Raw genomic sequence first — 23,177 nt, forward strand, 5'->3', positions numbered from 1 at the left:
AGCGGTTCAAATCCACCATCTGTTCTGCAGGAGAAAGATGAGGCTTTCTGCACTGGCAAAGGGGCACTTCTACTCTGTCCTGTAGGGTTTCAGTCATTCAGAAGGGACTCCATGATGGTGTCGGATATTTGGAGGGGTTTATGCCTGAAGATAGGAAGACTCCCAGGCCGGCATCGTCAGGCATGCATTTCCAAGAAAGGCGGCAGCTGTGTGTGTGACACCGCCCCCTGCCTTTCCGCCCCCATTGGCAATCAGATGGCTTTCTTTTGCAGACAATGCCATGGCAGTGAGGACTTAGGATGCTGCTTGGCAAGGATGGCGATTTTCAGCTCAAGGCACACGTTTGGAGTGACTCACACGCGTTGGGGTTTGTAACATGCAAATGAATGCTGAACCCCCCGCCCCTCCAGAGGCTCTCCTGATTTATCTTGTGTCCCTGGGCGCCTGGCACCATTCTTCACCACCACGCTTTGAATTCCATTAGGGGGACACTGACAAGAAGAGAAGCAACACAGGACAGAGACGTCAGCCTCGGTTAGCAGGAGGAGGTTAGCGTCTCCCCTCTGAAGAATGTCTGCTGGCCAGCTAATTGGTTGGCCAGTCTCCATGTCTTCCAGAATCTGCAGCCTACCCATACAACGACTGAAGAACACAGGTGCTACCTGTTGTTGACAGATTCTCCTAAACCAATGAATCTCCCCCCACACCCCTTTACCCTTAGTCCTGGCAAAGTTGGCTTGGGAGCATGGACTCTAGGCAAAAGGTGGCAAAGTGTAGGAAATGTCGAGGTCACTGGTGGGATTCAGCCCCTGTTCGACAGAATCAATATCTAATTTTTTGTTGAGTTCGGTGAACTGGGTGTTAGAATGGCCCTTGTAATCAGGGTTCTCTCTAAGGTGGGTGTGAGCAGCTGCCCAATGTGGAAACCACAGATTTATATTCCTTTACTTGTTTTTGATGTTCCCTCTGGGCAGCAGAATATTCTAAATGCCTGGTACACCTGTAGTGACGTTCATTCCAGGCATAGGTAGAAAAACGTGAGGTGGTACTAGGCTTGTAATCTTTATTCATTTCATTGAGCTCATTTTACTTTTGGTGACATACGCCCTTTGAATTCCCTTACGTTTGTTCCCTCAGTAAACACACAACATAAGGAGAAAAAGCACCAGCCGTCATTTGCTTCAGCTTCGTGTTTCTCCCCAAATTCCCATGAGACATTCTGAGTGAATTATGCCATTCCTGAAAGTGTCCAAAGAATTGAAAGCATTGCCAGACAATTGCTATACGCTCAGCAGCAAGAGAAAGGGTTTTTTTCCCAAACATGAGCATCACGCCCTCGGCAAGGAAAGTCCCCTCCCTATTTCTAATCCATGGATCACGATGGCTGCCGTCTGTCTAATTGACCTCTAAAGGCATGGGCTCCTACTGCTACAGGGACAAGCTGGTGAAGGAGAAGTCACCCAGGTGATTATGCACCGGTCAGAGCAAAAAATATGGCAAGTGAAGACGCCAATCAAGAAGCAATATGAAAATATCTTAAACAATAGTTTCATTGTTTAATCTTTGCATTAAAATTTAAATCTGTCTCTTAGAATCTAGTTTTCTATACCTCTTTTATTCTTCATATATATATATATATATATATATATACTATATGAAATAATACAGTAGCTTTTGGTATATCTTTTATATAGATTAGAACTGCCTCCTACCTTCCCCCCCGATGGCCACAGCTGTGATCCTGCAGAGGCAGCCTCGGCAGGGGTAGCCTCACCACTAGCATTGCGTTGTCCATTGCAGAGAATATTTTGTAACTAAAAACAGTGCTTACGGAAATGGAATGAATGATCACAACAAGCACATAATGGAGAAAATGCTCCTGATGACATGTTTGTCGTTAACGGCAGTGCTGAAAACCGTGCCCAGGGTATGGCTTAGATTTCCTGGAAATATAAGCAACTATGCGAGTATATCTAGGTTCCTGGATGCATCCTGGTTCTACAAGAGCAGCAGTTTGAAACCACCAGCTGTTTTGTGGTAGAAAGACCAGGCTTTCTACTCCCCTAAAGGTTTAAAGTCTTGGAAACCCCAAAGGGACGTTTTACCCTGTCCTATAAGGTGGCCATGAACCAGAATCAACTCGATAGCAGAGGGTTTTGGAAGAAAGTACATGACCCACATGTTACACTAGTAGTGGGTTACATTTTGGGCTACTAACCACAGGGTCAGCAGTTCGAAACAACCAGCTGCTCTGTGGGAGAAAGCTGAGGCTTGCTTCTGTAGAGAGTCACAGTCTCTGAAACCCACATCGGCAGCTCTACACTGTTGTGCAGAGTGCCTAGGAGCTGGAATTGACTGCATGGTAAGGAGTGAGTTTGGCTTTTAAAAATTTTAGTTTAACTATTTAGCTGCAGGTAAGTAGACAACAATGATGGCAAAGTAAGGCAACAAAAGATTGACCATGGTTCGGTGTCGCTGGTGGAATTTTAAGTAGTTTCAATCATCTTTTTACATTTCTTGGTTTTCTCAGTTGTGTAACAAGTAATTTCTATCTTGGAAGTCAGGAAGTCTATAATATATTTTCAAAATGTCTACTTATTAAACATCAGTGATAAAATAGCTTCCCCCCAACCTCCTGCTGATAAAGAGAACTAGAAGCCAGGATGTCTAGATTTGAAATGTCTTTTAGCAAGAGGAGGAGCTGCCTGTCCCTTAATTGGCTCGGAAGCCTGAAAAGTCAGTCTCCAGGAACAAGGTGAGGGGAGGGCTCATGTCGAGACAAATGTTTGCATTTCCACACAGGCTGCATCTTCTGAGCCCGGGGCTGGGAATGAAAGTGTAATAAAAGAGATGGGAAAAACACTCACATTTTTCTGCATTCAGGCTCAGAAGAATTAGAGGATGCCTTTTTTTCTTAAGCAGTTTTACCGGCATATAATTCACACATCGCACAATTCAATAGTCCAATGATATTAAAAAGAATTGTTTAATCATCAGCACCATCCATTTGAGAACATCCTCTTCTCTCTGGTGCTCATGGTCATTAGCTGCAAGAGGGCTCATTTTCAATCCCGTCTTACTTTCAAGGCGCATCTCTGGGATGATACAGAGCGGGCTTCCAGTGGGACAGATTGAACAAATGAAAGCATCGTGTGCTCACTTCCGGCTTTCTCCTTGGTGACCCCTTGGGTGAACTCACACTTTGGTGGTCTCAGGTAGTGGTAGTGCATTACCTGCTGGGCTGCTAACCTCTGGGTCGGCAGTTTGAAACCACCTGCTGCTCTGGGGAGAAAGACATGGCTTTTACTCCCTGAAAGAGTTAGTCTCCGAAACCCCCAAGGGCAGTTCTGTCTGATCCTGGAAGGTCGCTGTGAATCAGAATGGTCTTGATGGCAGTGGGTTTTTTGTTGGTTGGTTTAGCATGAGGACAAGCAAGTGGAGATTAATTTTGCGAGGTGAAGAACTGATCCAGGGTGGGATTCAGTGATGACTTAGGATGTAAAAATATTCTCAATGCTCAAGCGCTGTCCAGGACTTGCCTGCTAGGATCTCTCTGATTCCTCCAGCTCGGGCAGATGTTCCAGAGGTTTCCTAGGTGGCTGTCTCTCTGTCTGGCATGTGCAATCACAGCAGGGCTTTCGGAATACAGCTGAATCCCCGGACCAAAATAGATGGATGAGTCACTAGGGCATATTCTGACTCCAAGGTTTAAAACCCAACCTTGCAAACTGTTCCAATGGCCCCGCTCCGAGTAAACCCCAGTTTACCTTTGATTCCAAAGCTTCCGGATGGCTGCTGCAACGTTAGGCTGACTCGAGATGACTCCTTATGGGCAGAGGTGACGTGGCGCAGCAAGTTTTGCAGTCATCCGCCGCCTCCCGCCCCAATCCTCCCTGATGCTCCACACACGGTCAGATCTTTACGTGGACCTGCTGGGTCTGTACAGAGCATCTGATGGAGGTCAGAGTCCAGGAGCAGAGCAGAGTGGTAGAAAGTGGTGAGTGAATTGGGGACCCCGGGCTTCGTTTTCCGGAATCCCTGGCTTTACCCAGAACCCCCCACAGTTCCTTATTTCACTCTCAAAATGGCCTCATTTGGGATGAACCTGTGGTGTGGTGGTTCCTTGTTAAGTTGCGAACTGCACACTCAGCAGTTTGAAACCCCCAGCATCTCTGAAGGAGAAAAATGAGGCTTTCCACTCCCATCAAGAGCTGCCCCTCAGAAACCCACGGGGTTAGATCTACCCTGTCCTCTAGGATGGCCCGGAGTGCGAATCAACTAGATGGCGGAGAGTTTGGCTTTGAGTCGGAGATGATAGGGATGCCCTTGGACTGAGGTGGCTAAGGACCGTCTCAGGCCACGATTTCATCTCTGTCGGACCAGCATTTGTCTTCTTGGCAAAATCGTAGGGCCCCACCCCAGGGTAAATACTTTTTCATGCCTGGTCCCCCTCCCTCCCCCCATAATCTCTGCAGTAGATGCCTATGTCCTGAGCAGATAGTTATGTGGAACTGGCGGGTGAGCCCTGGCGGGGCTGAAAGCCCTGGGCAAGTTGTTCTGTTTCCACAGCTGTCCCAAATGGTGGTCACACTTCCAGCCCCCTGACTGCTGCATTTCGGGGTGCATTAAGGCTGACAGGCTGCCTGGGTGTTTGTTCTCTGGCACCTCAGTAATGGATTGACTTCTTCTTTATGGCCTTTTGCATGGCTCATTCCTTTACTCCTCAGGGACTCCTGCCCCACTCCCCTTTTCTTGAGAAGAATGGGAGTTTAAAAGGCAGCGTGTCTAATTCACTGAGGGCTGAGTGCCCCTTAATTGCCTTGGAAGCCTGAAAAATCAGTCTCCAGGAGCAAGCTGAGGGAGAGTACCAATTGCATTTGCACAAAGACTGCACAGCCCTCTGAGTCCGGCGCTGGAGGCAGACGTGTAATAAATGAGCTGGGGGGACACCTGGATTGTTCAGTCAGCCTTCGAAGCAGGGGTTAGAGGGCGAGTTTGTATTCATTTCTTACTTTCGGGGCATAGCTCAGGGCTGACACTGAGCAGGTATCTGGTCAACACAGAGGGACAGGATGAATAAAAGCTTCATGCGCTTATCTCTCCCCATGTCCTTGATGGCACTGTTCCACTTTTGTGGTCCCTTGGGTCAGACATCTGTTGTCATCTCTGGTGATGTTAGTGGTGTTAGGGCATTGATTGGGCTGCTAATCGCCTGACCAGCAGTTCGAAACCACCAGCCACTCTAAGGGAGAACCTTGGGGCTTTCTACTGCCGTAGAGTTTGCCCAAAAAACCCAAACTGACTGCCATGGAGACAATGCTGACTCATAGTGGCCCCCTGTGAGTTTTAGAGACTGTAACTCTAGATGGGTATAGCAAGCCCGGTCTCTGTCTTTCGGAACTGCAGGTGATTTTGAACTGCTGACCGTGCGGATCGCAGTCCAACAAGTAACCACTTCACCACCAGGGCTCCTCTCCGTAAAGAGTTAGAGTCTCAGAAACCCATGAGGACAGTTCTATCATCTCTTATAGGGACGCAGAGAGGAGGAATCTACTTCAGTGGCAGGGAGATTTTGATTTATGCCAGAGGCAACCTGCGAAGAGTCAGCCAGCCTGCTTCCTAGCTACCTACTTCAGCGGCGCTTTCTCCTGAGCCTTGGGCGCCAAGGGTCGTCAGGTGACCAGATTTTAACATTGGTAAAGCGGGACACCAGCGGGACACCATTGATAAAACTCATTTCCTGGTGAAATAGCCACATGGCAACCGAAAACCTAGCTTGTCGTGCCTTCTTTCCAAAAATTGGGACTTTTTAAAAACGCCGCAGGACATGGGAACCATTGTTAAAAATCAGGACTATCCCGCCAAAAGCGGGACGTCTGGTCAGATACCCATTGAACGCACGTGTTTCTTCCTAGGTCACACCAAGCTGCTTTTCAGCCTGTGCTTGCAGTAGTGTTTCATTGACTGAAAAATAGCCTGGTGGAATAAACACCGTGTAGGAAGTTAGACATGGGCAGTGATTACAACCCCTGGCAGAGGATCTTAGGACAGGTCACATGCTGTCACAAAAGCGGCAACGACACTGGCCGTAGCTATGGATTTGATAGATGCTGTCGTAGACCTGGTTCAGGGCCTACTTATGTCACGCAGGGCTGAAGACAATAGAATTTCTCGATCACCATCTTGGCGCTGATGGAAAACACTTGGCTGGACTGTGAGAACATGTACAGCAAGGGCTGAGGCTGGGACTTGGGCTTTTCTTTTTCCTCCCTAGTCTAGATGATATTTCATCGTTCCTTGCCTCTTTGCAGTTCACAAAGGCAGGGGGGATTTGAAGCGGTAAGCTGAAGGTGTCCTGTGGAAGGGTTTCAGATTTGTTTATAAAAATGTAAGAAAAATGTTTCTTGGTTTAAAAAAAAAAAATTCATCCAGCCGTGTAGGGCCTGGTGTTCAGGAGAGCCCAGCAGACTTAGCATCCTTCCCCAGAATTTCACAGCCCTGTCTCAGCCCTCACTGTCACTTTCTTTCCAGAGCACGTGAAAACTGCCTGGCAGCTCAGCCGGCTCACTTGTGGCCACCTCACTGCCCCTCCCCTTTTCCACAGGACATTCCGTTCTCCCCACCAGCCCCAACCTGTTTGCAACTTGGCTGGCTCCCTCGGAGAACAGGCTTCCTTGCACACTCTCACCCTGCCCACCTCCCTGGGACAGAACTTTCTGTAGCTTTCTTTGCAGAACCCAAGGCTTTTGGTCCACTGGTCTTGGGGGACATAGGCCATTGGGAGGAGCTAGGCTGCCTTTAATGCCACTGGACGTCTCTGGTCTGAGAGGAGGAAGCTGCCTGGGCCAGTGTCATTGTCGCCGCTGGGCGTTTGGGACCAATGCGATTTCATTCTTCCCTTCAGGGCTTCTGAAACAGAGGCCATCCGGAGCATCGGGGCTAATAGAGGTTGGTAGGAGGGAGAAGGGCTGGGCACGCTTCCTTCCAAAGAGAGTTTGGACTGCCGAGGAGCTAAGCAAACACAATGCCTCCTGGGAAAGCAGAGGCCCGTAAAACCGGCCTGAGCTCAGCGCTAGGTGCAAAGAAGGAACAATTGGCATGCTCAGAGGGTGCCATTTTCAGGTAGAATCATGCCGTTTCATGGGAGGGTGGAAGAGTAGCATCTCTAAGCTGGCCTTTGGCTTCAGGCCTCTCTGGCAGTGCCGACTGCTGTGATTAAAAAAAAAAGCGAACATCAAAATCACATTTTATTTAATTTTTTTGCTCCTGCAAAATAACAAAAGTTGCTTCTTTCTTGTGGCCTGGTTATATAATGGAAATTCAGATAAAGGGCGCGACAACTGCCCCTCTCCCCAGAAGAATGGGCTTCAGAGGACAGCACTGACGCTGCAGCTCGGGGAGAGGGACACGTCTGATCAGAGCACGCGGGAGCAAACGAAGGGGGAGGAAGAGTGGAGCCTGTCTTGGCCTATCAAACCTGGAGGACGATATCCCCACTCAGAACAGCCAAGGCACAGAGTGGACCATGTGACTGGTCCCACTATGAGACACGATGTCCCTGGCTGACTCATGGTCCTATGGGGGACAACACTGGAGACACAGTGTTGGGATCGGCCCAGTCTGACCCTACCGCACTGAGACAAAACACTAAAGGTGTGTGGCAGAGCAGCGGGGGGTAGGGGAGCAGACCAGGGAGGTCCCGAGGGAGTGCCAAGGATGGACTTTGGGGCCAGGGTGTGGCACCCCATCGGACTTGACTGGAGGACACTCCTAGAGGTCAACAAATAGACCTTGAACTATTTACACTATTTACAGGTTTTGTTTTTAAAAATCTATTTATTTTTTGTCATTGGTTTTTTGTTGTCATTGTCATTTTGTTCTCTTTTGTCGCTTTGTCTTGCTCTGCCTTGTTTTTTGTGCATGTGATTATCTCTGCAGGTCTATCTAGGTAAGACAGGCTGGATGAACAGTCTGGAGGAGAAAACAACAGGACTGAGGGTTCTGGGGGGACATGGGAGAGTGGGAGGTGGGGGAAAGGAGATGGTGTTGACCAGGGACATGGAAATAACAAGTGATCCAAAATCAGTGGCAAGGAAGGTGTGAGAGGCCTGGTAGGGATTGATCAACGGTACCATAACTGAGAGAAATTACTGAAACCCAAATAAAGGCTGAGCATGATAGTGGGACAAGAAAGTAAAAGGAAACAGAGGAAAGAACTAGGAGGCAAAGGGCATTTATAGAGGTCTAAATACAGGCATGTACATTTGTAAATATATTTATATAATTTGATGGGGAAATAGATATATGTGCATATATTTATAGGTTTAGTATTAATGTAGCAAATGGACATTGGGCCTCCACTCACGTACTTCCTCAATGCTAGAACACTTTGTTCAATTAAATTGGCATTCTATGATGATGCACATTTTCTCGACATGATTACTGAAAACAAATGTGTGCATAAGCAAATATGGTGAAGAAAGCTGATGGTGCCCAGCTACCAAAAGATATAGCATCTGGGGTCTTAAAGGCTTGAGGGTAAACAAATGGCCATCTAGCTCAGAAACAACAAAGCCCACATGGAAGAAGCATGCCAGCCTGTGTGAGCATGAGGTGTTCAAGTGATCAGGTACCAGGCATCAAAGAACAAAAAATCATATATTGTTAATGAGGGAGAGTGCAGATAGGGATAGTGCAGTTGTAGGCAACTGTACATCTCCTTACAGAAGGGTCACAGGGAGGAAACGAGCCAGTCAGGGTGCAGTGTAGCAACCATGAAACATACAAGTTTCCTCTAGTTCTTAAATGTTTCTCCCTCCCACCTCCAGTATCATGATCCCAATTCTACCTTACAAATCCAGCTAGACCGGAGGATGTACACTGGTATAGATAGGAACCAGAAACACAGGTTACCCAGGAAAGATGATCCCTTCAGGACCAGTGATAAGAGTGGCGATAGTGGAGGGTGGAGAGAAGGTGGGGTAGAAAGGGGGAACCAATTACAAGAATCTACATATAACTTCCTCTCTGGGGAATGAACAATAGAAAAGTGGGTGAAGGGAGACTTCAGACAGTGTAAGAGATGACAAAATAATTATGAATTACCAAGGGTTCATGAGGGGCAGGCATGGGAAGAGAGGGGGAAATGAGGAGCTGATGCCAAGGGTAACAAATGTACAAATGTGCTTTATACAACTGATGTATGTATGGAGTGATAAGAGTTGTAAGAGCCCTCGATGAAATGATTAAAAAAAAAAAGACATGGTATCATGGCTGCCTCTGAGAGCCCTGGCTTTCTGCTCGTCCCTGGGGTGGCTGGGGGGTGGGTGGAAAGGTTTCCAACAACCGGTGAGAAAACAGAATGAAAAAAGAATGGACTTTTCCCACCAGCTTTTCGAAGTCTCCTCGAGTAGCCTGTCACATGAACTAGCCCCGTTCCTGAATCGACAGGTTCCTGAAAGGACGAGCCCAGACCTGAGAAACGACTTCTGTTTCCCAGCTCATAGAGGCTGTCGGTAGCAGCAGACTCAGCAAAGGAGCCTTGGTGCTGGGTCAGCCCAGGGCTCTGGGTACCGCTACCCACCCCTACTTTCCGCACCATTCTGTTTCTTGGCTCTTAACTGTTCTCTGGCTTTCATGGCATGTGGCGTCCACAAAAGCTTTCCTGGGGAGGAAGCATGTTCACATGACTGAATGTGGGAAAGAATCCAAAGTTTGCCTTGCAGAGGCTCCTTCTTGGAGCCGCAGCCTCCCAGCCACACTGGTAGAGGCCCTCAATGTTGCTCCCTTCTAGCATTTTCTTCCAATGCTATTTTATGGACATCCACACTTAGATGCAAATCTGTGGGTGCGTTGGCTTGCCATTTTTATATTAATCATAGTATATCGTCTCCCAGAGCTTAGTTTTTCCACTCAATGTGTTTGTGAGCTCTTTCTCTGTTAATTCCTAGAAAAAGTTCCATCTTCTCCCCTCAACTCCCCACAGCTACACACAATTGCATTGTGCAAACGCCCCAAAGCCCATTACGCCTTTCCTCTGTTGTTGGGCTTTGGTTGTTGCAGATAAACTTTCATGTCTATCCTTTCTCATGAGTGGAGTATAATTCTGTAGGATTGCTTCCTGTGGTAGAATTTCTAAGGCAAGGGTATCAGCATGGGTAAGACAGATGTCTGTCAAACTGCCCTTCACAGGGCTTGACCTGATTCACTCTAACCCTATCATCTCATGGAACTTTATATAATGAAGAGACACTCCAATACTAGACCAGGTTTGACTTATCTATGGAGGAATACAGGCTGGACGGCTTGGTAGGAATGAAGATTGGAGGACATATTCATCAGGGGAGAAACAAATCAAGGATGTCCACTCTTGCCACTGCGACCCATCATTGTACTGAGGTTGATGCTAAGGGAATTATCCAGGAAAAGGGAATACCAAAGCGATCCTATGGGTCAGAGTAGAACAGAAGTCTAGGATGTATAACGAGTTTGTTTCGAATCCTCAAAACAGAAAGAAAAAACTCAAGCTCACCACCATTGAGTCCATTCCAATTCATAGCGACCCTGTAGGACAGGGTAGAACTGCCCTCGGGGGTTTCTGAGACTGTGGAACTCTTCCTGGGAGCAGAGAGAGACCCTTACCATTCTCCCCAAGAGAGAGCTGGGGGTTCCAGATGGTTGACCATGTGGTTAGCAGCCCAACTCAGGACCCAGCCTGCCACTAATGCCCCTTCTTCAAGTCCTAGTAACTTGTTAGATAAAATCTGGTGGGTTAAAAGCAATCAGTTCCACCCATCCAAGCATCAAACAGTGGTTGATCTGTTCTTAATTTTCTTGATTGCTTATTCTCCCATATACTCTGTCCCATGAAACTTTGTGCCCCATTGCTGTAATACTGCCTGGACTCCTGAGACTTGTGGTGTGACGGATCTTTAAAGAGATGGGGAAGTTAACTGGATCATCTTGGAGCTTGGTTCAGCAAGTTTTAATTGAAGATTTGGGAATGAGAAGGGTCATGTAGAAATGTGTGCCTTGGGTTCTGACTGACCTGGAAAAAGAGTGCTTTGTAAACAGCTTTGAAGAGACCCACACTTTCCCCCTAGGTCATTACTGGTACAAGACACGGAGCTATTCTCACCACCCCAAAAGCAAACATCAGTCAAGCCAGTGGAAGACCCCAATATCACCTTGTCCAAAACGAGCTCGCTCAAGTGAAATCAAAGAGCAAGACGATGTTGATTTGTTTTTATGTGAAGGGGCTAGTGCATTTGGAATTCATCCTACCAGTTCAGACTGTTAATCAAGCTTTCTTTTAGAGGTTCTGATGTAACAGTGTGTGACCCAAAAAAGCCTGACTTGGGGCAGATGAGGGACTGGTTTCGTCACTACGACAATGCACCTGCTCACACAGTCATCTCCGTGGTCCAGGTTGTGGCCCAAAGCAGCAGGCCTCTCTTGCCCCACACACCTTACTCACGTGACCTCGCTCTGCGTGGCTTCTTTTTGTTTCTGAGAAGGAAGAGGGACCTGAAAGGACAGTGATTTCACGATGTAGAAGAGGTGAAGGAAAAAAATGAGGGAAGTGCTGTGAGCCATCCAAACAGACGAGTTTGAAAAATGTTCCCCAGAATGGAATCGCAGATTTGACAAATGTACTAGGTGTAATGGAACGTGCTTTGAAGGTGATAAGGTTGTCTTGTAAAAAAGTTTAAATGCCTAACTTTGAAAAAAAATCCGTGTTTTTTTATTGGGGGAGCACCCCCTCGTATACCTTTCTGTAGAGAATGGCAGTGCTGTTTCTATGGGTTTTAGCTCAACGGAGCTGTTAGGTAAGGATTGAGAGGAAGAGGGGATGCCATGGCTTGTGTTTGCCACTTTGAGGCTTGCAACTCCAGCGAATGAAATTCATACTCTCCAGTTGCAAGCTTTCTAAAGCTCCCTTGACGAGTGAAATACATCCCATGTGAGCCTAGGGACTCATGGGTGGTTAAATCTTCAGCGGTGAACCACTTCTGACTCATACGTTTCCAGATTTGATGGTGAGTTACGGTAGCTTTGCCGGGGGCGGGGGAGGGGGACTCTTAGAAGAAATGAGGAGGCTTTAGATCATGCCTGCTGGCCAGCCGTACAGAGTTGGGTTGCCCATGAGAATTTTCTCTTCCATTTCTCATAGAACATTAGCTTCTTCCCCGGGAGCTTATATATTGTAAGAGCACTCGGTAAAATTTCATTTGAGACTACAGGGACGCCTTGGCTGAGTCTGGCTGCGTGTAATGGCTCTTGGCTGTGTGTTACCTAGGACCCTGTGGGAAATCTTGGCAGGACACCCTGTGATACGTCAATACTGAGCGCCTCGCTCAACTTCTCTGCACTCGGGATTACCTCTCTGTTGTTGCCTTGACTGCTCTTTTCCCTTCTCTTCTTCCAGAGAGACCCTCTGCTTCTTTCTCGGAGGCTGGCTTCTCTCCGCTGGGCTCTAGGGCTCATCTCCACAGTCCCCGCTGGGGCCATGGGACATCCTTTCTGTGCATGTCTCTAGCTTCTTTTGTCCCTTCGCCCTACTGGCCTCTTTGTCTTGACTTTACTCTTGCTCAAATCTCTGATCATCTCTCAGGAAGATGTACGCACCACATGGACATAAACCCGCATGCCAGAACGTTCCCTAGACCCTGATTTCCTCCCAAGTACATTATAGTTTGTCTGTTTCACAGCGAGCTTCTGTGGAGAAGCCTAGGCATTGCCCCATGTTCATGTCCTTTGCGTTCTTGATGAAGGGGCTAAGGTGATATGGAGAAGAGTCTTCTATTAAAATTAAGTCTGAAATTTCTCATGCTGAGAATCCAGAATGTGAGAGAGAAACGAGGTGGCACCAGGGTGGAGGACAGATTTCTTCTATACCCCCCACCTCCACCTCCACTCCCACCCCCAAGCATTATGGCAGTAGGCTAACCACCAGCAGCAGATTTATAGTCTGCTTATTTGACCAGATGCAGTGAGTCTGCCTTTTGATGGGAAGCGTGGTTGAGTTTTCTCGTTTGGGGCGTTTGTTTTGTTCTTGGGGCCTTGGGGTATTGCTGGGAAAGAAAATAAAGTCTTGGGTGTTAAGACACTGGAGTCCTTCCCAGAGAGAGGGTCCCTCAGAGGGTCCATGGAGATGTATCTGGTCTTGTGTATTTATTTGATTTTGAGCGCTGGTGGTGCAGTGCTTATACATTGCCCTGACAGCCACAAGGTCAGCAGTTCAAAACCATCAACACACTACCTGGGAGAAAGATGAGGCTTTCTACTCCCATACAGAGTTACAGTTTTGGAAACCCACAAGGACAGTTCTACCCTGTCTATAGAGTGGGCGTGAGTCAGAGTCAACTCAATGGCAGTGATATTTGTTGTTGTTTTGATGGGATTGAATGCTGAGGTTTCTGGCATAAAGACAGATTCAAGATCGTCAGAGACCTTATGTGTGTAGTCTAATCTGGGACAGGTAAGTCTTTTTTCCAGGTAGAGAGAGGCATCCGTGTTCGATCACAATCACATAGAACTGATCAAAGAGTGCATCGGTTGGCAACGAGACCTTCTGTCCACTTTTGAGTGAGCGGCGTAGACACGGCGCCTTGCAAGCAGGGCACACTGTTCAAACAGTCCCATGCTTCACTTAACAACTGCCTCTCTGTTAATATAATTTATGCCAGGTAGGGACCAAGGTGTTCCAATTTCATGGGGAATCACATAGGGGTTTAGCCTTGGGGGGAACTAAAGTCCAGAGAGGTTAAATGTATCTTGGGTAGAGACCCTGGAATAACTTTCTGATTGAGTAGTGGAGTTACCCACTCCCACCGTCATAGACCTAAATTATGTCACGATAGCTCAGGCAGCTTGAGGGCTGGTGAAGGCTGGGCCTGGGAGTAACAGGACTGGCGAGCTGAACACATTTGATCCAGCACTTGCTCCGTGGACTCCAGACTTTAGAAAGCTCCCCGACGTGACTCTGTCATCATAATTCTACTCGCTGGTAGCAACTGACTTGTGATGAAGAGTCATTTCAGTTGAGGCACTGGCTACAGTTATACAGGACAGCTGGCTGCTCACATCTGTACAAGCTCTGCTGCTCTGAGCCCACCGCCCCCCCCCCCAAGCCAAACAATCCTGACTCCTAGAGACCTATATAGCTCAGAGTAGAAACACCGTCCGGGGTTTCCACGGCTGTGCTTTTTACAGAAGTGAACGTCCATGTTTTTCTCCTACAGCGAGGTTAGCAAGTTTGATGCACCGTCCTTTCAGTGAGCTGCCAAGTATCGAATCATCACACCGCCCGGGATTCTTGTATATGAAACGTAGGTCGTGACACGGAGGAAATAATACTTAGCCGTTACAGTTGGCATTGTTGGTTAGGTACAGTCCGGTCGGTTCCGACTCATTGTGACCTGATGTACAACAGAAGGAAACACTGCCCGGCCCTGCACTTGTCATACAATGGTCCTTCTGTCTGAGTCCATCGCTGCAGCCACTGTATCAGTCCATCTTGTTGAGGGCCTTCCTCTTTTTTTCTGCCCAAAGATTTGTGGTTAAGTGCTGTGGCCTCGGTGCTGACTCACCATGACCCCTCTTCCCCACCACCCCCCGCCCTGTACGACAGAATGTAACACCTGCTGATCCTAGGCCATGCTCACTGTTGTTCTTACATGGTAGCAATCATGAAATTAAATCACGGAAAAGGCTTTACACTAGACACAACATGTCACAAAGACCCCATAAATATACTGCAGTATATGCCTAACCCTCAGTGCCACCAAGCAAGGCTCCTTAGACTCCATCAATAACAAAGTGCCTCCTTTGAAAGCTTGTGAGTAGCCATCTGGGGTGCCACTGAGTTTTGTTTGCCTGAGAAACAGTGATGGAGGAAGAAGGAGTCTCTGGAGTGGGAGGAGAACATGGAATGTGTGGTTCACTGTTTCATGAACGCCTCCTTTGCCACCAGACCGGAAGAACTGCATGCTGCCTGGTCACTACTGCTGACCATTTTGCTACCAACATTCTACAGATGAATCCTGATCAAAAGGGTGGTAACGCAGAACAGAATTTCAAGTTTCCATGGACTGGAGACTTCTTGGAGCCACGAAGGCTGGATGAATCCTTGAAACTAATGTCATGAGCTCATGCTTAAACCTGTAACCCCAAACATCCTGGAAGTCTTCAGAATCCAACCAGAGTTTAACTTAACTGATAATAATAAAAACCCTGCCTTGAACATAAGTTATTTTAAGAATGATGGGATCAAGAAGGAGCCCTGGCGTTGTGCCGTTTTATGAGTTGATCTGAGAACCACAAGGTCAGTAGTTTGAAACCACCAGCCTCTCTGAGGGGGAAAGATGAGGCTTTCTGTTCCATTAATGATTTATAGCCTCTGAAACCCACAGGCAGCAGTTCTACTCTGTCCTATAGGGTGGCTTTAAATCAAAATGGCCTTACTGGAAGTGTGTTTGGATTTATTTTTTGGTTTATACAGGATTGCATTAGTCTGAGTAGACTAGAGAAACAAATCCAGGGACATTTATATATGTGTAAGAGAGAGCTTTATATCAAGAAATAATTATCTATCAAGCAAACCTCCCAGCCCAGTCCAGATCCAGTCCACAAGTGTGATATTCTCCATAAATCCGATACTAGTCCATAAATCCCTCTTCAGACTCATGTAGCCACATGCAATGATGCAGAATGAAGGAAGATCACAGGCCATTGTGGATCCAATGGTGGTGGACACATCTCCAGGGCTCTTGGAAGTCTCAGTGTGGCTCCACATGGCTTGTCAACAGGAAGGTGAAAGCTGAGCGTGAAAGAGGCTCCAGAGAGCTATTTATCTCAGTAACCCTTCAATCAAGCTATGACCTGATCAATAGGCCAACCTCCGCTTACATGTTCCTACGGGAGCCATGTTAACACAAAAAAACCCCTCTATCACAACTGTTGAGTTGGTGTATGTTTTACTGTGTATAATCTCTCACAATGAGAATAACATTCAATTAAAAAAAGAGGACAATACTTGTAAAAAAAAAAAAAAAGCAAGGTAGCTGTCCCGGTAACTTTGGGCATTCATTTATTCAACCTGCATTTATCAAGTAACACACTATATATTCACTAGCTCTTTTAAACCCGGGAAACTAGATATTATTTTTCCCAGTGTAAGAGTGAGAGTTAGGGTACCAACTTCCTACTGTCTCAGAGCTAATACAGGCTGTGGGCTGGGCTCCTCCCAGTAGGCTTCTCTTCACAGACCCATGTAGAGTGGTTTTCCATCCGCCATCCCTAACCTTGGTGGGTACCTTGAGTCTAATAGCCCAGCACATGGCCCCCTATGGCCGACAGTGCTCTTTGTCATTAAAACAAGTTTGGGGAAACTGTATGAGTATCAATGTGGGTCTTACATCTTTGCATTTCAGAACACGGGCTGGGGGAACACCCGCGTGGCACAGCAGGGGACATGTCTGCTTTTGAACATTTGGTGCTCTGTCTTAGAAAGTCACTGGTTTCCATGCTTCAAGGTGACTGTCTGGAAGAACTCCCAGACTTATTACCTAAGCAGAGAACAAACGCTGCTTCATCCGGCACCCTGAGCTATGGCACTGCCGGTGGCCGTGATGGTTTGTGTAGGAGTGAAAAAGCAGGCTCGAAGTCTTGGTCCAGGCGTGTGGGATTTTCTCCTAAGGGTTACCCGAGGATCTGAAACCATCTTGAAGCACAAGTACACCTGCGTACGGTAAGCCGCTTTGAAAATGAGCCATTCCTTCTGGCAGAGAAGGTTTCCCGTTTCAGAACATTTCACGTTTAAGTTTTGTCCTTCTCTTTGAAGCCGTTTCTGAAGCCATTTGTTTTCATTGGCTGCTGCGAACTTCTAACCAGGAGTGTCACCCGTGGGAGCGGTCATAAGCCAGGAAAGCATGTGGCAGAGCAAAAGGCTAAGGCCACTCTGGTCCTTGACCAGGCTGTGGTTTGCAAACCACGTCTCCTGAAAAGTCCAGCATCCCCAGAGAGAAAGGAGACTCGCATCGCAGAAACAACCGTGGGGCAGAGGAGTCTCAGGAGGTTTTCCAGGCTGGGGGGCTGGGCCTCCAGGGTAAAGTACTCTGTCGTGTTTCTGGATACTGCTTTGGCCCTGGTTTTGTAGCCTCTTGTTTCTTGCTGGCAGAGAATGGGGGGAATTTCAGAATTTGTCACAGACCCGGGGAAAGGGTTACATTTCTCCCTTAAGATTTTTCCCTGGCCAGATGGCATTGAGTTAGAAAGAAAGGCCGAGGAGGAGGCCAGTCGCTCCTCTTTTTCGTTCTAGTGAAGAGTATGTACCAAGGAACAGGATGGACCCATCTACCAATGTCCATTCTTTATGGCCTGTGGCTGACTTCTCAACTCCGATTGCTTTGTGCCCTGGGTGGCAGACAAGGTTGGTGGTTCAAATCCACTCAGAGGCACCTCAGAAGGCACAATTGACAATGTATTTCTGAACCTCCAGCTACTGAAAGCACCATAGAACACAGTTCTACTTTAAAACAGGGGCTGGCCAGGAGTTTGGAACTGAATTGATGCAACTGGCAAAAGTTGTGACTTTCTAGATGTTTCATGAGTCTAGAGCAGTGGTTCTCAAACTTCCTCATGTTGCGACCCTTTCATACAGTTCCTCATGTGATGGTGACCCCGAACCATAAAAGTATCTTCATTCCTACTTCATAACTGCAATTTTGCTACTGTTATGAATCACAATTTAAATATCTGATAGGCAGGATGTATTTTCATTGTCACAAATTGAACATATGAAGCAGAGTGATTAATCATAAAACAATATGTAATTATATATATTGTGAAATATTTATTTTTAAAAGTAAGTGATTTTGTCTTGAAGCATGGTGTAGCATGGGTAACATCTTAATATAATATATGTTAATATGTGTTTTCCAATGGTCTTAGGTGACCCCTATGGAAGGGTCATTTGACCCCCAAAGGGGTTGCGACCCACAGGTTGAGAACCACTGGTCTAGCGATTAGCCAACCATTCATATTCCTCCTCCCAGTGGCAATGTGGAACCACTGGGTGCTCTGGCAAGCCAAGGGGGAAAATCATTGAGAAGAACATAAAAAGACAAAGGTACAGATGGTGTGGGGGCAAATGAGCAGAAAAAGAGAGGAGCATAAAAAGGAGGTGGGTGAAAGAAAGACAAGGGAAAAGGAGCCATAAGAAATGTACTTGTGTCTAGAGGCTAGGACCACAGCTGCCGAAGGACCACAGCCATCGCCGTCTCCCATCTCCAAGGTGGCGGAGGCAGCTTCAGCTTCACCTGTCACGAGGAGTAGTTCGTGGTCCCACAGTCGGTCACTGATTAGCCTTGAGGTCTTGGCTGCCCCAAGAACCTTCCATTGTCATCATTGACATCTTGCCTCAATCGCACAGCTTCCCAAGAGTGATCATCATTGCCAAATACGGGGTATGGTCAGCCGAAAGACAAAAACCACACCTCCATCCAAGCCATTCGCTGTGATGATGAACATCTTGGCAGTAGACAGAGAATTCCGGGGACCATCAAGGAAGTAGAGTCACCAGGGGGGCATGTTTGAAATCCCCGCCTGAAGTGGGGAGAGCCCATGCTGCTGTGAGACCGGAGGCTGAGAAGCCGGAAGTAAGAGTTCTGTCACTTTGTTCTGCTTTTTCAAGATGGTTTTCAGTATTCAGGACCCGTTGGCAATCTACATAAGCTTGAAGATTGTTTTGTTTTTCCATATCTTCAAAGAAGGTCCCCACGGGGAGGAAAACAACTAAAGGGAGACAATACCGCCTACAGCAAGTTTGAAGGACCTTGAAAAGTGGAACGTGAGCAAAGCATGTGAGGCCAGAACCAGAGGAAGAATGGATACTTTAAAATACTGTCTGGCTGGTGCAGTGTAGCACTGACGAAACATAAAACATTCCTCTAATTCTTAAATGCCCCTCTCCCACTCTCGTGAGCCCAGTTCTACCTTATAAATCCGGCTAGACCAGAGCATGCACACTGGTGCAGATGAGAGCTCTCAACACACAGAATCCACGACAGAGAACCCCCTCAGGAACAGTAATGGGAGTAGCGATGATACCATGAGGGAAAGGGGCAGGTGGGGGAGAAAGGGGAACCGATCACAATGATCGACGTATAATCCTCTCCCACCGAGGGTAACAAACAACAGAAACATGGGTGAAGGGAGACAGGGGAGAGTGTAAGATATGAAAATAATTATAATTTATCAAGGGTTCAGGAGGGTGTGGAAGGGAGGGGGAAAATGAGCTGATACCAAGGGCTCAAGCACAAAGAAAATGTTTTGAAAAGGATGATGGCAACATATGTACAAATATGCTGGACACAAAGGATGTATGGATTGTTATGAGCTGTAAGAGCCCCAATTAAATGATTAAAAAAATCTTAAAAAAGGAAAAGAAATGTATTTGCTAAGGAATGGTGGCAGCTGAGACCCCGGTGATTGCAATAGGTGTTGAAAGGGTGTTTGATGAAGATTCAGTGCCCATTCCTAACAATTCCATAGAATATGGTAGCCATACTTCCTCTGTGATAACATCATCCATGTTCATCATGTTTTGCATGAAGAGGCAGAACTAGGTTGCAGTCAGGATCGAGGGAGTATGTACATGGTATTCAGTGGGGTTTCTTAGGATGTGGTAGCCAGAGCGATGCACAAGAACACTGGTTATGTAAGAGGCACTTGAAATTAATGGGGGGAATAAACAGATGGATTCACAATGATACCGGGGCAACTTTTCTAGCCACTGGGAAGAGAAGGAAGGAAGTCCCTGCCTTATAGAAATGCAAGTCATGTGGGAATCTACAAATCTTAATATCTGTATAACAATAGGATAAACCGTAGACAGTGCATACATGCATGTTTGTGTGTTGTTGCACAAAGGCTCATGTCTTCACTAACAAATAAAACAACAATAATGGACTAATATAAAACCAGAGAGCCCTGATAGTATGTGGTTACACTTTGGGCTCCTAACCACCAGGCTAGCAGTTCAAAACCACCCACTGCTTCATAGTCAGTTAAGATGTTCGGTCTCAGAAGCCCGCAAGAGCAGTTGTACATAGTCCTGTAGGGTCACTGTGAGTGAGAACTGACTCAACGACCAGGAGTTTGTTATGGAATATAGAAATGATCCGAATTCTACCTTGCAGGGCTGGATAGGGCAGAGGCTGTACACTGGTGCATATGGGAGCTGGAGGCACAGGGAATCCAGGGTGGATGATACCTTCAGGACCAAGGGTGTGAGGGGCGATGCTTGGAGAGTGGAGGGTGAGTGAGTTGGAAAGGGGGAACCGATTACAAGGATCTACATGTGACCTCTTCCCTGGGAGAGGGACAGCAGAGAAGGGGGGGGGAGGGAGACTCCAGATAGGGCAAGATATGACAAAATAACGATGTATAAATTACCAAGGGCACATGAGGGAGGGGGGAGAGGAGAGGGAGGGGCAAAAAAAGAGAGGACCTGATGCAAGGGGCTTAAGTGGAGAGCAAATGCTTTGAAAATGATTGGGGCAGGGAATGTATGGATGTGCTTTATACAATTGATGTATGTATATGTATGGATTGTGATAAGAGTTGTATGAGTCCCTAATAAAATGTAAAAAAAGAAAAAAACAAATAAAAATTACATTATAGCCGAAGAAAAAAAAAAAGAAACAGACCAATGACCTGAACAGGCAGCTTCCACGTGTTGTTGTTCAGTGTTAGCGAGTCGGTTTGGATGCATAGTGATCCCGTGTGCAACAGAACGAAACACTGCCTGGCCCTGGGCCACCTGCACACTTGTTCTTATTTTTGTAGCCACTCTCAACCCGTCTTGTTGACCGCATTTCTCGTTTCCACTGCCACTCCACTTTACCAAGAATGATGTCCTTCTCCAGGGATTGGTCTCCCCTGATAACATGAAATGAAGTCTTGGCATTCATGCTTCCACACACGCTGGCTGTACTTCTTCGAAGGCAGATTTGTTTGTTCTTTTGGCAGACCACGGTACTTTCAGTGTTCTTAGCCAGCGCCGTCATTCGGAGACATCCATTCTTTTTCTGTCTTTCTCAATGTCCAACGCACGTGTATATGAGGTGACTGAAAACACCATGGTTTTGGTCAGGTGCCCCTTCGTCTTCCAGGTGCATCTTTGCTTTTGAACACTTTCAGAGGTCTTCTTGTGCAGCAGATTTGCCCAATGCCATGTGTCAATCTCTGGACCGCTGCAGCTATGAGCATTGCTTGTGGATCCAAGCAAGATTAAAATCTCTGACAACTGCCATCTCGTCTCTGTTTTTCATGATGTTACCTCCTGGTTCAGTGGTGGGAATTTTTGCTTCCTTGAGATTGAGTTTTGTAATCCACACTGAAGGCTGCAAACTTTGCTTCTCACCAGCAAGTGCTTCAGGTCCTCCTTTCTTTCTGCAAGAAAGGTACTGCCATCTGCATAGTACAGGTTGTTAATGATCCTTCTTCAAATCCTGATACCACAGTCTTCTCCATATAATCCAGCTTCTCTGATGATTTGCTCAGGACAGCGTTTGACAAAGTGTGGAGAGAGGATATGATGCTGATGAATGTATTTCTTGATTGTAAGCATTGCCGTGTCCCCATGTTCTTTTTGCACAACTGCGTTGTGATCCATGTACGGGTTTCTCATGAGCACAATGAAGTGTTCTGGAATCCCCATTCTTTCCCAGGATTTGCATAATCTGTTAGGATCCACATAGTCAAATGCCTGGGGGTAGCCAGTAAACACAAGTAAACATCTCTCTGCTATTCTCTGTAGAGAACACATGGACATATGAAAGCATTCCATTTAATTACATGCCTTCAGAATGGGATCAGAAACCGTGAGCTTCCCCTGCTGACATATCCGATTGACACAGAGAATTAATACCAAGTCATCAGGGAATTATCTGTTTATTTCTCTATTTCCTTATTTTTCCACCAAGAGTTTAAATAGGATGCTTATAATCCAGCAGTATAGCTCAAAGGAAGTAAGACTATCAGTGGAACAATCTTGCCAAACCAACCAACAAACAAAATCAAGCTTGAATCTGATCAAGTTTTAAGCAGCAGAGGGACATGTGACTCAGGAGGTGCTAGGGTCAGAAAAAGCATTAAGAAACTTAACAGGACAATGAAAGACCCAATTTCCCCCAAACCTGCCCCCACCAAAAAAAAATGCAGTGGGAAAGGGAAAGTAAGTCAGTAAGAAATGGTGAGTGAGCCCTTCAATGAAGAGATTTTAAAAGCTTATCAAACGAATTGTAAAGTACAGGTGTAATTTTGATCCTGATTCAAACACACAGTCCTTTTAAACTATTGACAATAATATTTGTGAGACGTTTACAATTTTGAAATGGCTCAGAACAAGAAATTACTGCTTTCTTGTTTAGGTTTGAAAAAAATTAAGTCAATTTATTTTATACACATTTGGTAAAATATTCATGGATGAAATAGTGTAATGTCTGAGAAAGTGGGTGAATGGTAGATGACACCAATGGGCCATGTAATTGTTGGAGAGGGTGGTAGCACTAAAAGGGACTGATTATATCAGAGTTGTTTACTTTTGCATGTATTTAAAATGTCCCATAATAAAATGTTATAAAAAGAGTGAGACTCAAACAAAATAGAACTCCCCAATAAAATGATTCAGAGATGCATATGAGCACCTAGTTTAGCCGTAGGCTTTGTAGCCAAGGGAAGAGAAGCATTGAGCAAATCATTCATGTCATCCATAAGGGAGAAATAGATCATTTAGGTAGGAATAGTTCACTCTTCCTGAAAGAGATAGCAACACATTTTTTCCCCTAAGGGTCTTTTTAAGGAGGCATTTTGTAATACAACGAAAAACATCCTTATGGCAATGAATTTCAGAGCCATCTTTTGAAGGTGTAATTCACCTCGGGCCCATGACACCTTGGAGCTCAACAAGAGTTTGGGAGGTTTGCAAGAGTGAACTGCAACAGAGACCAACCTTGTTACAACCCAGAAGTAGGTGCTGAGTTATGAGTATCTACCTAGATAGACACACAGACGCAAAGACCTGAAAAGGAGAGTGGAAGCATGCCCGTGCATATATAGAGATTTGACAGAAGGTATTTATATGTACACAGACATACATATACACAAATCTC

The 23,177-nt window shown here is 46.3% G+C and overlaps 1 protein-coding gene across 1 annotated transcript in view; it reads left to right on the forward strand.

The window, feature by feature from the left end:
* Positions 1 to 16,610: 16,610 nt before the first annotated feature.
* The window catches only part of MAP2K6 (mitogen-activated protein kinase kinase 6), a 64,040-nt gene continuing 57,473 nt past the window's right edge, over positions 16,611 to 23,177 (forward strand). Inside the window, exon 1 of the mRNA XM_075559686.1 lies at positions 16,611 to 16,750. Coding sequence (XP_075415801.1) covers positions 16,611 to 16,750 — 140 coding nt within the window. The remainder of the gene's footprint in view (positions 16,751 to 23,177) is intronic.

Source organism: Tenrec ecaudatus, chromosome 10, assembly GCF_050624435.1.
Source record: "Tenrec ecaudatus isolate mTenEca1 chromosome 10, mTenEca1.hap1, whole genome shotgun sequence".
Lineage (NCBI taxonomy): Eukaryota > Metazoa > Chordata > Mammalia > Afrosoricida > Tenrecidae > Tenrec > Tenrec ecaudatus.